Source organism: Pygocentrus nattereri, chromosome 1, assembly GCF_015220715.1.
Source record: "Pygocentrus nattereri isolate fPygNat1 chromosome 1, fPygNat1.pri, whole genome shotgun sequence".
Classification (NCBI taxonomy): domain Eukaryota; kingdom Metazoa; phylum Chordata; class Actinopteri; order Characiformes; family Serrasalmidae; genus Pygocentrus; species Pygocentrus nattereri.
Window position 1 is genome coordinate 49,495,859 of NC_051211.1, and position 12,264 is coordinate 49,508,122.

Consider the following 12,264-nt stretch of genomic DNA (forward strand, 5'->3'; position numbering starts at 1 on the left):
GGAGGAGTTGCCCACCGCATCGAATGTTGTTAGGCATTTTAAACTAGTTTACTTCTTTGGCTTATAAACAGCTTTTTGTGCCATTCTCGTGAATGCGTGGGAGGGCAGTGATTGCCGGGCAAGTTCTGCCCGTCAGAGTGCTCATATAATAAACTTAGAGTGGTTGGGGATTCCACTTAGGGACAGTGACGAGGCCAAGCACACAAAGGCTTGTTATACTGGTGATGAAACGGACGGTTAGTCTTTAAAATTGAATAAACTGTGTCACGTCTGTTTGAGCTAAGGGGATGTGTGGTGGGGTCCGTGTTGAGTTCTGCATCGTGCATCGAGTGTTCTGCACACACGTGTGTGCCCTTTGCTCACGTGCACGCCTGTCAGAGGACCCCATGTGAGGTCTAAATGCATCTTCAGGCCTCTTGCATTTTTAACAGAAGCCCTGCTGCTTTGGAGGGATGACATGCACTATATTATTAGTGGATGTGTACACGTGTGAATTCAGAGCGCCGGCTCCGTTGATATTTGTGTTTTGCCTGCTCTTGATTCAGCTCATTAAGGGCTTGGTAATTAGCCGAGGAGTCGAAACAGGTGTGTTAGTGCAGGGTAAATATTCAAATTCCAGTGGGGTGGGTGGGGGATTAGAGCCTGATATTGAATGCTACAAGCATTTGGGGTGTGTGGTAGGGCTGAAAGAAAGACTGATCGCTTTTATGTCGAAATTCCAATTGGAAATCGATATCCCGAGCTCTTCAGAACGCAAGAGCTGCTTTTCATTTTCATAGCCTACATTATCATCAGCGCTGTCTTAGGTTTTAAAGGGGAATTCCACCAGTGTTTCTAAATTCCTTCATAATTCTATCGCTGAGATGTAAACAATCATCCTGAGTGATCCGAGGTGAAATTGTCTATTGTAGAGAATCAAACCCACTTTAATTTCCTTACAGTGGTGATGATGGGAACCAGGGGTCACAATGTCTACAACACGAATATAGCCATTTTATAGCTCCAGTGAGGAAGGATGTGGAATGTTGATGGCAAAATGGGATGTTGATGGTGGGGACTATTTTGCCGTTTTAAAACCTTGCATGTACCGCTTTACTTGAATGTTCAAAACAATAAATTTCAGCTCAAAATTCTCAGGGAAATTTAGCCAAAAAACACTGAGGTTGTGAGCCGCCAAGCCTCAAAAAAGCCAGAAGAAGGGGATACACTGATTTTCATAACCAAAAAAAAAATCTGACTTTATTATATGGCGTTGGATTCTTGCCATTAGAAATTTATTTAAATGCAGAAATTTGAATTTGAATGCTGTTTTGAATCCGTATTATATCATCTGGCTTTGATATGAATATAGCAATATGAACCCGAATGTAATTGTACACAGGTCTGAAATTCAATTCCTAATTGAAATTCAATTCCTCAATTCCAATTCTTTTAGATTAGAATTTTAGGTTCACTCTCAAATTAACATCCAGGTGTCTTGCAGACAAACACAGTTGAACCCTAATTCTTGTATTCTTAACAAGATGGGCAGGGAGTGCTGGGAAGAGATGTCTCTGGTATTCCTGACTAACTAGAGATATAGCACTGGTCTCCCTCTGGGTGGCACTGTAGCAAATTAATTCAGTTGGTCCTTCATAGCCTACAACTGCCACTATGCCTGGAGTACCTCTGAAAAACGTTAGAGTGATTCATTACTCATTCCTCAAACTGAAGACAGAAGAGGAGATGTGTAAGACCTCAGTTAATGTGTGGAAGAGCTCATTACCAAACCAGGGCTACATTCACATTACAAGCCTCGTTGCTCAAGTCCAATTTTTTGCTAAGATTCAATCTCTGACAGGACAGTTCACTCTCGTTTAGGTCAGTGACTCAAATCTGTCATTAATGTGAACGAACCGGTGTCCTGAAATGACCCTCATGACCACATGCTACTCAGTAACTTCACGTGAATGAATCACTGCATCATCCGCACAAACTAACGAGCAGAACGAGCTTCGCTGAGAAGATCAGCTCTCAGGTCTCTGTTACAGCCAGATGAAGGTGATGAAGGTGAGATGAGCTGCTTTTCCACCGTTTACAGGCTTTAACTTCCATTCTGCGCTGCTGCCATGGAAACTGAATGATGGTGAACGTTCACATTACCAGGTTGAAGTGGCACAAATCAGATTTTTTGCCTTAATGTGACTCAGATCTGATGTTTTCTGGGCTATGTTGACACACGAATCTGATCTTTTCAAAATCCAACCTGTGTCACTTTCATATGTGGTCCTCGTGGTCACGCGACCTTCATGTGACGCTCGGGTCGGGGTTCATGTGCTCGTGATGTACGAGGGTGAACCATCCTGTCAGAGAGATCAGATCGGAGTAAATCCGATTTGAGCAAAGACGCTTAATGTGAACTTGGCTGGAAAGAGCTTTTCCAGAAGAGGAGAGCATCAGCGCTGCAAGGGCGAGTGAGTTAGCAGCGAGCCATTTCATAAGAATCAACCCCTCAGGGACTGCTCTTCTCTTTCTTCTCTTAAAGACTTTTCTGTTTAATGCACATTTTTCTTCCTCCTCCTCTGTATATATATATTTTTTTGCTATGTGAAGCAACCTTGGGTTTGTGAAAGGCGCTATATAAATGAAATTTATTATTATTCATTTATTATAAGATTCAGATTTATAAATTCAGTCTTTCATTTTACAGAATATAATCACAATTAAAATCTGTCATAATATCGATCAGAAAAAAATTGCAATCCATAATTTTTTTAACCCAAATTGCTCAGCCCTGCGTGTAAATCACTAACATGCAAGTAAACAGAGCGCTGGAGCCCAGAGTGAGACATATGAACTTTACTTTATTTCAAAGACATTCAAGTTCTTGACACCTTCTTAAAATGCACTGGAACATGATATAATGCTACATGCCAAATACAGTCCAATACATGAAAAGTGCAACATCACAATGGGTTAAATGTACATCATTTATAATTCATTCAAAGGTGGCTAAACGTTTGGAAAGAGCTCTAGTCGTACTGTTTCATTCTTGGAACGACGCTTCAGAGAAAGACAGGAGCACACATCCCCTAACAGAACAGGCTCCTCCACTCACACGTCCTGAAAGGCACTTTCGCGTGAACACACAGCGTGTATGTGGGTGAGAGAGAGCGTGCGTGTGCGTGTGTCGGTGGTGGGCAGGAGGGGAGAGTTTGAAACGGCAGCAAACGCAGGGACGAACACGCACGCCGTCACGCGAGAGAGCACCAGTAGAAACGAGGAGGCTTTAAAAAAACATCTACACCCACTTAAAACCAGGATCAATAAATAAGTATAAAATATTGCAGGTAGAAAAGAAAACTTCAAGAGAGGAGAGGAACCAGCTGGAAAGTGATAAACAATCATTTCGTTTGTGCATAAAAAAGTGAAAACATGGCTGTTTGGTGGACGCATGGCCTCGCGCTGTCTTTCAAGCGCTCAAACGTCCGCCGTCCTCCCTCACCTTCAAACGCGTCTACACACTTGGAGAGTCACTCTCAAACACATACAAACAAACAGTCGGTCTTGTATGTTGGCACGGTTCGCTCTCTCCTTCGCACACTCTGCCTGCACACGTGCTCCGCTCACTCTTGGTCTCACTCTCATGGCAGGCATGAATAATCCATCAGCGCCCTAAAACCAAGCGCAGCGGACTGCACTTTGACGTGGAAACACCAAACGCACAAGCATGCTGACACACAGGAGAGCCCGTTAAACATGAACTATTAAAGTGTGCTCCAGAAGAGAGTCCGCCGCACATACACGTACACATACACGCACACGCGCACTGGAAGTACAGGCTGAACAAATCAGAATCACTACTGGGCCTCTAACAAGAGCAGCAGTGGCAGAATGGAAGCATTACCATGACAACCTGAGGGAAGGCGTGGCCCGATGGCTGAGGTCATGCTGTCCCAAGGTCCGCCGATGCTTTTCCGCCTCTACCGTCGTCGGTTTCTTCCTCAGGACCCGGGGTGTAGTCCCATTTCCACAGCAAGTGCCTTGTAATATCTCGTTAAAGCTATTAAGTACGCACATGTGCCCTCAGAACGTCTGGCCTCTGTCCTTTTCCTGCAGCGTCCAATCAGGCCTCAGGTTGCGTACCACGGTAAAGGGGGAGGTTTATCTGGTAATAAAGGCTCGGTGTGGTGTTAGAGTGAAAAAACATAAACGTGGAACATTCAGTTAAAGGAGCACTAAGTGGATTTCTGTCATAACACTGACAAAACGAAGCTTTCCACAAATTGGAACTGACCGCTCAACGACGGGAAAGCATTTCCCAAAGGTCAAAGAAACCTACGCGATATAGTATTACTTTATATGTTTTAACAGACAACTACACTCACTGCTCCTTTAATACATTCGGTGTTCTTTAATAGCCTCGTTCATCTCTCGGAGGCTATAGGTGCACTGCGTGGCTTAAAAACTACATTCACCATCAAGACACGTGAATAACCCTTTTCCCATGAGGCACCTGTGTCACTTCCTACAACATAAGTCTTAAAAACGTCAGAAAGAAAGCAGCAGCAACTTTTAAGAATGGCCCCGTTTTTGCCAGGGAAAACACATCCCTTTAATAAGGCCTAACAAATCAAAGCACTAAAAATACATTGCACCGAAGGAGGACTCCAAAAAAAACAAAACAAAAAAAACAAAACAAAAAAACCTACATTTCCCATGGCCAGACTCCCGACAAACAGAATAACAGTACTTCCTGTACATGAAATCTCAAGCAGTCTCTCTCTCTCTCTCTCTCCGCCGTCTCTGAATGTGTTCCTTATAAACATATCTACACACAGACACAGTTAAAGTCCTAGTCACTTTTAGAGAATATGCACACACGCACACATCACCCTGACGACACATTAAATGATTATAATATCATAGACTAACTCTATCTGACCGCTCTTGCGTTTAAGCTAGCTATCGGCCATACCGTGTATTCGCTTATTTAACAGAATCACCCTGTCTAACCCTCCGTAACTACTTCAATTCTCAGGCTTTAGTCTGGACCCTGTTTCCTCCGGTTCGGCCCGTACAAGACTGGGCTCACATGGTGCCGGACTTGTCGGCAGGGTAGTTCTGGGGCTGGGTGGGGGGCTGCTGAGAGGGTGGAGGATTGGCTTTGGGGAGCACGGGAGGCTTGGGGCGCAGGGCCGGGGGGCGCAGCGTCACTCCCATGCGGGGCGAGGCGGCTGGCAGGAAGGAGGCGGGAGGATCGTTGGGGCAGCGGCGCGAGGAGGGTCCGGGCAGTGGGGGGAGAGGTGGCAGGGGGCTGTGGGGGCTCAGCGGGCTGGGGGAGTCGCTCGGGCTGGACAGGCTGGATGGGGTGGAACCCGAAGGTAATGAGGGGCTGCTCTTCACCTGCTCCAGGGTGTCTAGCACCAGGTCCGGTGCGGCCGGCTTCCCGCTTTGCCGCTCCAGCTCACGCAGCTCACTCAGGGCCAGGCTCATGGTCTCCTCAATGTCCTGTGAGCGCACACATACGCACAGTATGACATCTATTCAGGGTAAGTGTCGTGAATATGCAGCAACAAAGGACAAGGCCGACGCCCCACTAACCAATCAATGCAACTTTGTACATTGTTAGATATTTTATTCGACACCAAATAAAAAGAGCAGAATACAGCGTTCAACTTCTCGACTGTGGCTGGCCTGGTATTTTATTTAGCACCAAGTGCCCCTGGCCAAGTGAATTCTAGCTATTGCTAAACCTTCAGCTTTCAGACTCACAAGTAGCAGTGAGTGGTACGGCAAAAATGTATTTCACAGTAAAGTGAATTTATGTGTAAATTATTTTGAAATAAAACCATTTTAGATGCTTAACTTAACCTATTTGGTAGATTAACAACAACACATTCAGATATGTCCCTTAAAAAGCAAAAAAAATGTAAAAATAGAAGTTTGTGAGTTCAGACTGTGCTTTCAACATGCGGTGGGAGTGTGAGGGAAGACTGACTGAGGGAGGGCGGTGGGGGGACTCACTTACCTCAAACTACAACTCACTACACAGGAGCATAAGCATATTATGCACCGTATATATGTTGCAATATCTGCGGCATACCAGTCCAGCGGTAATTACAACTAATACTTTAGAAACAGTTTCAACCAGTATATTGCACCTCTCGAGGATATCATGTTTTTATTGAAAACAAGGTGTGCTTTTATTGAATTCATTCAGTAATTGTCTACATTCATAATAAGTAAAAAAATGAAAAAATGAACTAATTTGTGGACCACAATTAAATTCCAACATTGTATAATGAATCGATACATGCATAAATCGGTATATACTTAAATATATGATAAGTACAAGTGTGCGTGCTCTGACCTGTGCCATGGTGTGTGGGTTGAGCGTGCGTGCCCTCTGCTCGGGCAGGCTGCAGTGCAGAGCCGACGGTGACTGGCGGATGGGGGGGCTCTCCGTCTCTCTCTCCCTTCGCAGAGACTCGTGGCGGCTGATGCTGGAGCTCAGTGTGCCGTTGGTGGTGGTCGTGGTGGGTGCAGTGGTGGTGGGGTGACCCCCTCGCCGGCGCAGCTGTTCAGGGCTGTCCTGGGGCCCAGAGTGCCCACGCAGCAGCTCCCGCGGACTGAAGTGACCCGTCACAGTGACCGTCACTGGGGGGGAGCTGCGCTCCAGGCCGTTCCCGTGGCAGTGCCCATCATTGAGGCGCCCTGGCACACGCCGCAGCAGAGCCTCCGTCCTTTTCCGGTGACTGACAGTGGTGAAAAAAAGATGGAGAATAAAATGATTATGATGGATCAAACAGAAGAAAAAAAAATACAGTCCAATCTGAAAATTTAAGATAAGGATTTGGGGGAAATATTATTCAAAACATTCTGTACAGTGAGAGTATTTTGGTACTTGTCTGGATTTAATGGCACGAAACGTGACTCAAGCTGCGTTTTCAGCGCAGCACAGTGTAGCTCTGGAATTTCCTTTCACTCCACACAAGACCTCGTATTCCTCCTCACAGCTGGTCTTAAATTGGGTAAAATATGTGAGCGTAAGTGTGTGTGGCTGTGTGCCTGTGAGAGAGCGTTCACGCACTTTTCCATTCAAATGGTGTGGATTGAGGAATGTCTCAAGTATGTATGTGAGGGTGTTCACCGGCTGATGAAGGTTTCTGGCAGTCTGGGTTCAGTGGGGGAGGTCAGGGACCTCCTGGAGCTGACTTCATCTGACGGAGTGCTGCTGACCTCACTGTCTGCCTTCTGACTCAGAGTGTCTGACATGGCCTCCTCCCTGAGAAGGAAAAGAACCAGTCCATTAAGCTTACCCGTTCATCACTCCATCCCTCCTTCTGTCCAGCCATCCATCATTAACACATCAGCTAACTGCCTGATTAATCAGTTAGCAGATCAATTCAATCAATACCTAAATTACTTGGATAATTAGACCTCCCATCAGATATTACTGAGTCAAGTGAAATAAATGAGAACAAAACTGAATCGCCTACCACTCCAGTACTCGGTTAACCGATCAAAGTGGACTCAATACTTTTTATCACAGAAAGATGGAGAAAATAAACAGGATAACAATTCAGGGAAAAAATTCAGGGTTTTATTTTTTAATAGGACTGTAAAAAATGACTCTTGCAAGCATTTTATCTTTTGCTACTACAAAACACAAGTGCCTGAATGTGAGCATGTTTCCAAGAAAGTGTTATTAATGACATTATTGTGATGGTAGAGATACACTATATAGACATAAGTATTGGGACACATAACCACTGAATTCGGGTGTTTGTCAGTCCCACTGCCACTGGTGTATAAAGTCAAGCACCTAACCTTGCAGTCTGAATGGGTGATTCTAAAGAGCTCACTGAGTCAAAGTGTGGTACTGTAATTGGATGCTACTGTTGCAACAGATAAGTTTGCGAAATTTGTTCCCTTCTGGATATTCCACCATTAACTGTGAGTGGTATTACTGAAAAGTGCAAGTGTTTAGGAACCACAGCAACTCAGCCACAAAGTGTCAGACCATGTAAAGTTACAGAGCGGGTCGCCAAGTACTGAGGAGCATAGCGCATTAAAGTCGCCAATGCTCTGCTGATCAATAACCGCAGTTCCAAATTTCCTCTGGCATCAATATTAGCACAAAAACTGAGTGCCTGGAGCTTTATGGCATGGGTTTCCATGGCCGAGCAGCCTTACATGCCTTACATGACCAAGCACAATGCCAAGCATCGGATGGAGTGATGTAAAGCAACTGGACTCTGGAGCAGTGGAAACATTCTGTAGATTGACAAATCACACTTCTCTATCTGGCAGTCTGATGGACGAGTCTGGGATCGGTGAATGTCAGGCAAACATTACCTGCCTGACAGCATTGTGCTAAGTGTAATGTTTGGCGGTGGAGGGATAATGCTATGGGGTTGCTTTTCCGGGGTTAGTCTAGACCCCTTATTTCAAGCGAATGGAAATCTTAATGCCCCAGCAGACCAAGACATTTTGGACAATTGTATGCCTCCAACTTTGTGGGAACAGTTTGGGGAAGACCCTTTTCTGTTCCAGCACGACTGCGCACCAGTGCACAAAGCAAGGTCCATAAAGCCATGGCTGAGTGAGTTTGGTGTGAAAGAACTTGACTGGCCCTCACAGAGCACTGAACTCAGCCCTGCTGAACACCTCTGGAGAGAACTAGAACGAAGATTGCGAGCCAGGCCTTCTCTGTCTGACCTCACAAATGTTCTTCAGGATGTACGGACAAAAATTCCCACAGACACTCTCCAAAATCCTGTAGAAAGCTTCCCAGAAGAGTGGAAGCTGTTATAGCTGCAAAGGGGGACCAACTCCATATTAATGGCACTGAATTTAGAATGGGATGTCATAAAAGCTCCTGTAGGTGTAATGTGTAGGTGTCCCAATACTTCTGTCCATATAGTGTAGCACAGCCAACTCTGGCATGGCTTTTCCACTAACTAGGCTCTAGCTGATGTTTCCACTAACTAGGCTCTAGCTGATGTTTCCACTAACTAGGCTCTAGCTGATGTTTCCACTAACTAGGCTCTAGCTGATGTTTCCACTAACTAGGCTCTAGCTGATGTTAGCCATATCCAGAAAGAGGAAAATATTTTTTTCTGACAAATTACCATGTCAGCACATCGTCCACTGAGGAGAAAAGCAAACCCTCATCAGGCCACCAACACTGTACCCGTTAACGTTAACTCATTAGATCTTCTTACTTATTAGACACAAAATCTACCCATTTCTGATTTTTATTTTTGAATACAAATCTGTAAAATCCCTACAGTCCTACACTAATTTTGGCCGAAGTAGATTTTTCTCTACTACAGAAAAATCAATAAAATCAACAAAATCATTGCATTCAAGTGAGCATCACCAGACATGTCAACCGCTTCTGTAACGCCTGCATGGCTATGATATGAACTCACTCCTGCAGTGTGATGTACTGGTGTGGTATGAGTCCATCAGTGCCGTTGTGTCGTCCCTCCCACCAGTCCTCCGAAGCTCTCTGGAATAGCAGCAGAGTTGCCCCCTTCTTAAAGGACAGCTCGCGGCCTGAGCGCCCCACGTAGTCAAACTTAGCTATGGCCTCCACCGGCTCCCCCTCTGAAACACAGATGGAGAAACTGTATTAAAGTCCTGTATAAAAGTCCTGTATTAAAGTCCTGTATTAAAGTCCTGTATTGTGAAAGACTGAATTTTTCTCACTTTTTAAAAAATGACAGTTTTGTGTAGTATGGACACTAAGCTGCATAAACACGTCACAAAAAACAAAGTATTTACATATACACACTTTTTCAGTCTACAATAGTTTTGCCCTGCCCATTCAGCAGTGTTGGTGTAATGTAGTGGGTAACACCTCTGCCTTCTACGCTGTAGACTGGGGTTCAATCCCGCACCTGGGCGAACACCCTACACTATACCAATAAGAGTCCTTGGGCAAGATTCCTAACACCACCTTCGCCTACTTGTGTAAAATGATCAAATTGTAAGTCGCTCTGGATGAGAGCGTCAGCCAAATGCCAAAAATGTAAATGCAGTGTTCATCCCTCGAATAAGGCACAAAATAGAGTAACCAATCAGAACTGAGACAATTTACATACCAATCTTACAGGCACTATGGCAGAAACAGATGTTAGAAAATGGTCATGTAGAAATGAAATGACCGTTTCTGGTACATAAAACCTCACAAATGTCAGACGGATATACGTAGGGTATACGCCCTTTAACAACACAGTCAGCAGGCGGTTTTCAGTAAGCCTTAGAAGCAGCAGCTATCGCTGGAGCTTGTTATAATTTTATATATGAATATGAACATGAAATACTTCTCACTTGTAGTAACAAATGGTGATTTTTTCAGTTCAGATCTGATTCCGATACACAACTGCAAATACCGTGTCACACATTCGGCTTCCTCTATGGAGGACACAGACTTCATCTCCTTGAATGCTCTGGGAGATCAGGTGACTGAACATCCACACTCGGACTCCATTACCCAGGATTTCGTAGAATCCCACGTGACTTTGAACTCTCGCAAGCGCTCCTATCAGCGCTCACATTCACCTGACTATTAACTCTATGCACCCGTGTATGTGTGGTCATGTGACAGATAGCTTAGAGTATTTAAGCCCGGACTTTAGCTAGAAATGTTGAAGTATTGTTTCAATGAGACTACTGAGTGTTTCCTGTCTGTTCTGTTTGATCTGATTTGCTTTTTGACCTTTTGCTTCTTTATCCAGTTTGCGATTTCTGCCTCATCCCTTTGTACCTTTGCCCGTTTGGTTGGATCTGTGTGTCGACTTTTTGGCTTGGACTTTGACTACGTTTTGTGATTTGCCCCTTTTTGACTACGCTTGTTTTGTTTTCATTAAACAACCTTCTTATCACATCTGCGAGCGTCTGGTTGCCACATTACATACTGATACAGGTTCTGATACAAGAGCTAATTTTTTTACTTTGATATGATGATGATTATTGTTGGTACTGGGTTTACGGTGTTGACTCTTCTAATCACTAAGCATATCTGTAACGAAGGCTGCACCTGAACTGCTGATGTGTGACCCCCTGCACTTTTTCACCTGATGCACCACACTCTGCAGTGCACACGTTTCTGAGTTCACCCAGTGAACAGTGGGCTCACATCTCTGTCTCTGAAATGTATTTTCTCGATGAGGCTCTAAGTTCGCCAACAGGCTGTGAAATCCGACATTTTCCACTACAGAGAGTGGTTGGTCATTGAATGTAATGAAGTTTGGCAACTTCTCTGTGATCCCTTTAGCTTTTGGGTTGTTTGCTGGAAGTTTCTCTCATTTCTGTAAAGCATCAGTGAGAGTCGCTGCTGCGTAGTGTCTTCCTGTGTGTTAGCTGGCATGAACTCCTGGTATTCTTTCACATGAAACCTCTGCAGGTGATTAAACTGGTTGTATTATCCGATGCAGCTGCACTTCCACCCCACAGCACGCCAGCTTTACACATAATACAAGCAGTGATGTCAACATCGGTCCCATCTCTAATAACAAACAAGCTAAGAAATTCTGTCAGAAAGTGCAGACTGTAAATTTTCAACTGATACCACGTGTGTTTGTAAGCAGATATAGTTATTTTTCATGTGTGTAGAAGTTAATTTTACATATAATTTTGTTTGTCTGAGATAAACAAACAATCTTTTTAAACTGGGCATGTTTTTGATATTGAAAAAAAAACATAGTGCAGAGTTAAGCCTGTCTGGGTCTGATATAATATGGGATAAACCCTCTTATAATACAGGAAGACTATAAAGGTTCTGAGGTCTTGTATTACTAAGCTATTCTTTTCGTACGACTTGGCTACAGTGAAGCAGGCTAGTCTCCGAGACATAAAACTTCCTAGTCCCCTCAACCTGTACATGTTCAAATGTAAATGTCAATGTGTAAAACAATTACGTAATTAAAAAGCAAGACAACCTTCAGACTTCTTGACCTGTAAGAGTTCATTAGGAGCATTAAATGAATTCATGGAGAAGAAAAAGACTGAAGTTTAGTGTGCGCATGCATTTATGACGTACCCTCTTCACTGGTCTGTGTCTCAGTGCCACCGTCCTGCTCTCCCTCTTCAAATGCTCCTGGCTCACTGTAGGGACTCTCACTGAGGGGTAGAGAGGAGAGAGATCAATGACAGAAGACCTTTCAGAAGACAGTTTTCCCCACTACTTAGTCCTAAAATTGTTCAGAAATGCCTCCTCCAATACACACATAGCCCTGGCAACCGCTGCTCACACCAGAGCCGCAACTAATG

At 44.3% G+C, this 12,264-nt stretch overlaps 1 protein-coding gene across 1 annotated transcript in view; it reads right to left on the minus strand.

Annotated features, from left to right (window-relative positions):
- Window positions 1-2,823: 2,823 nt before the first annotated feature.
- srgap1b (SLIT-ROBO Rho GTPase activating protein 1b) overlaps window positions 2,824-12,264 on the minus strand; it is a 66,577-nt gene continuing 57,136 nt past the window's right edge. Inside the window, exons 18-22 of the mRNA XM_017698910.2 lie at window positions 12,035-12,114; window positions 9,420-9,597; window positions 7,133-7,267; window positions 6,353-6,737; window positions 2,824-5,490 (exon numbers count right to left, since the gene is read on the minus strand). Coding sequence (XP_017554399.1) covers window positions 5,071-5,490; window positions 6,353-6,737; window positions 7,133-7,267; window positions 9,420-9,597; window positions 12,035-12,114 — 1,198 coding nt within the window. The 3' untranslated portion in view covers window positions 2,824-5,070. The remainder of the gene's footprint in view (window positions 5,491-6,352; window positions 6,738-7,132; window positions 7,268-9,419; window positions 9,598-12,034; window positions 12,115-12,264) is intronic.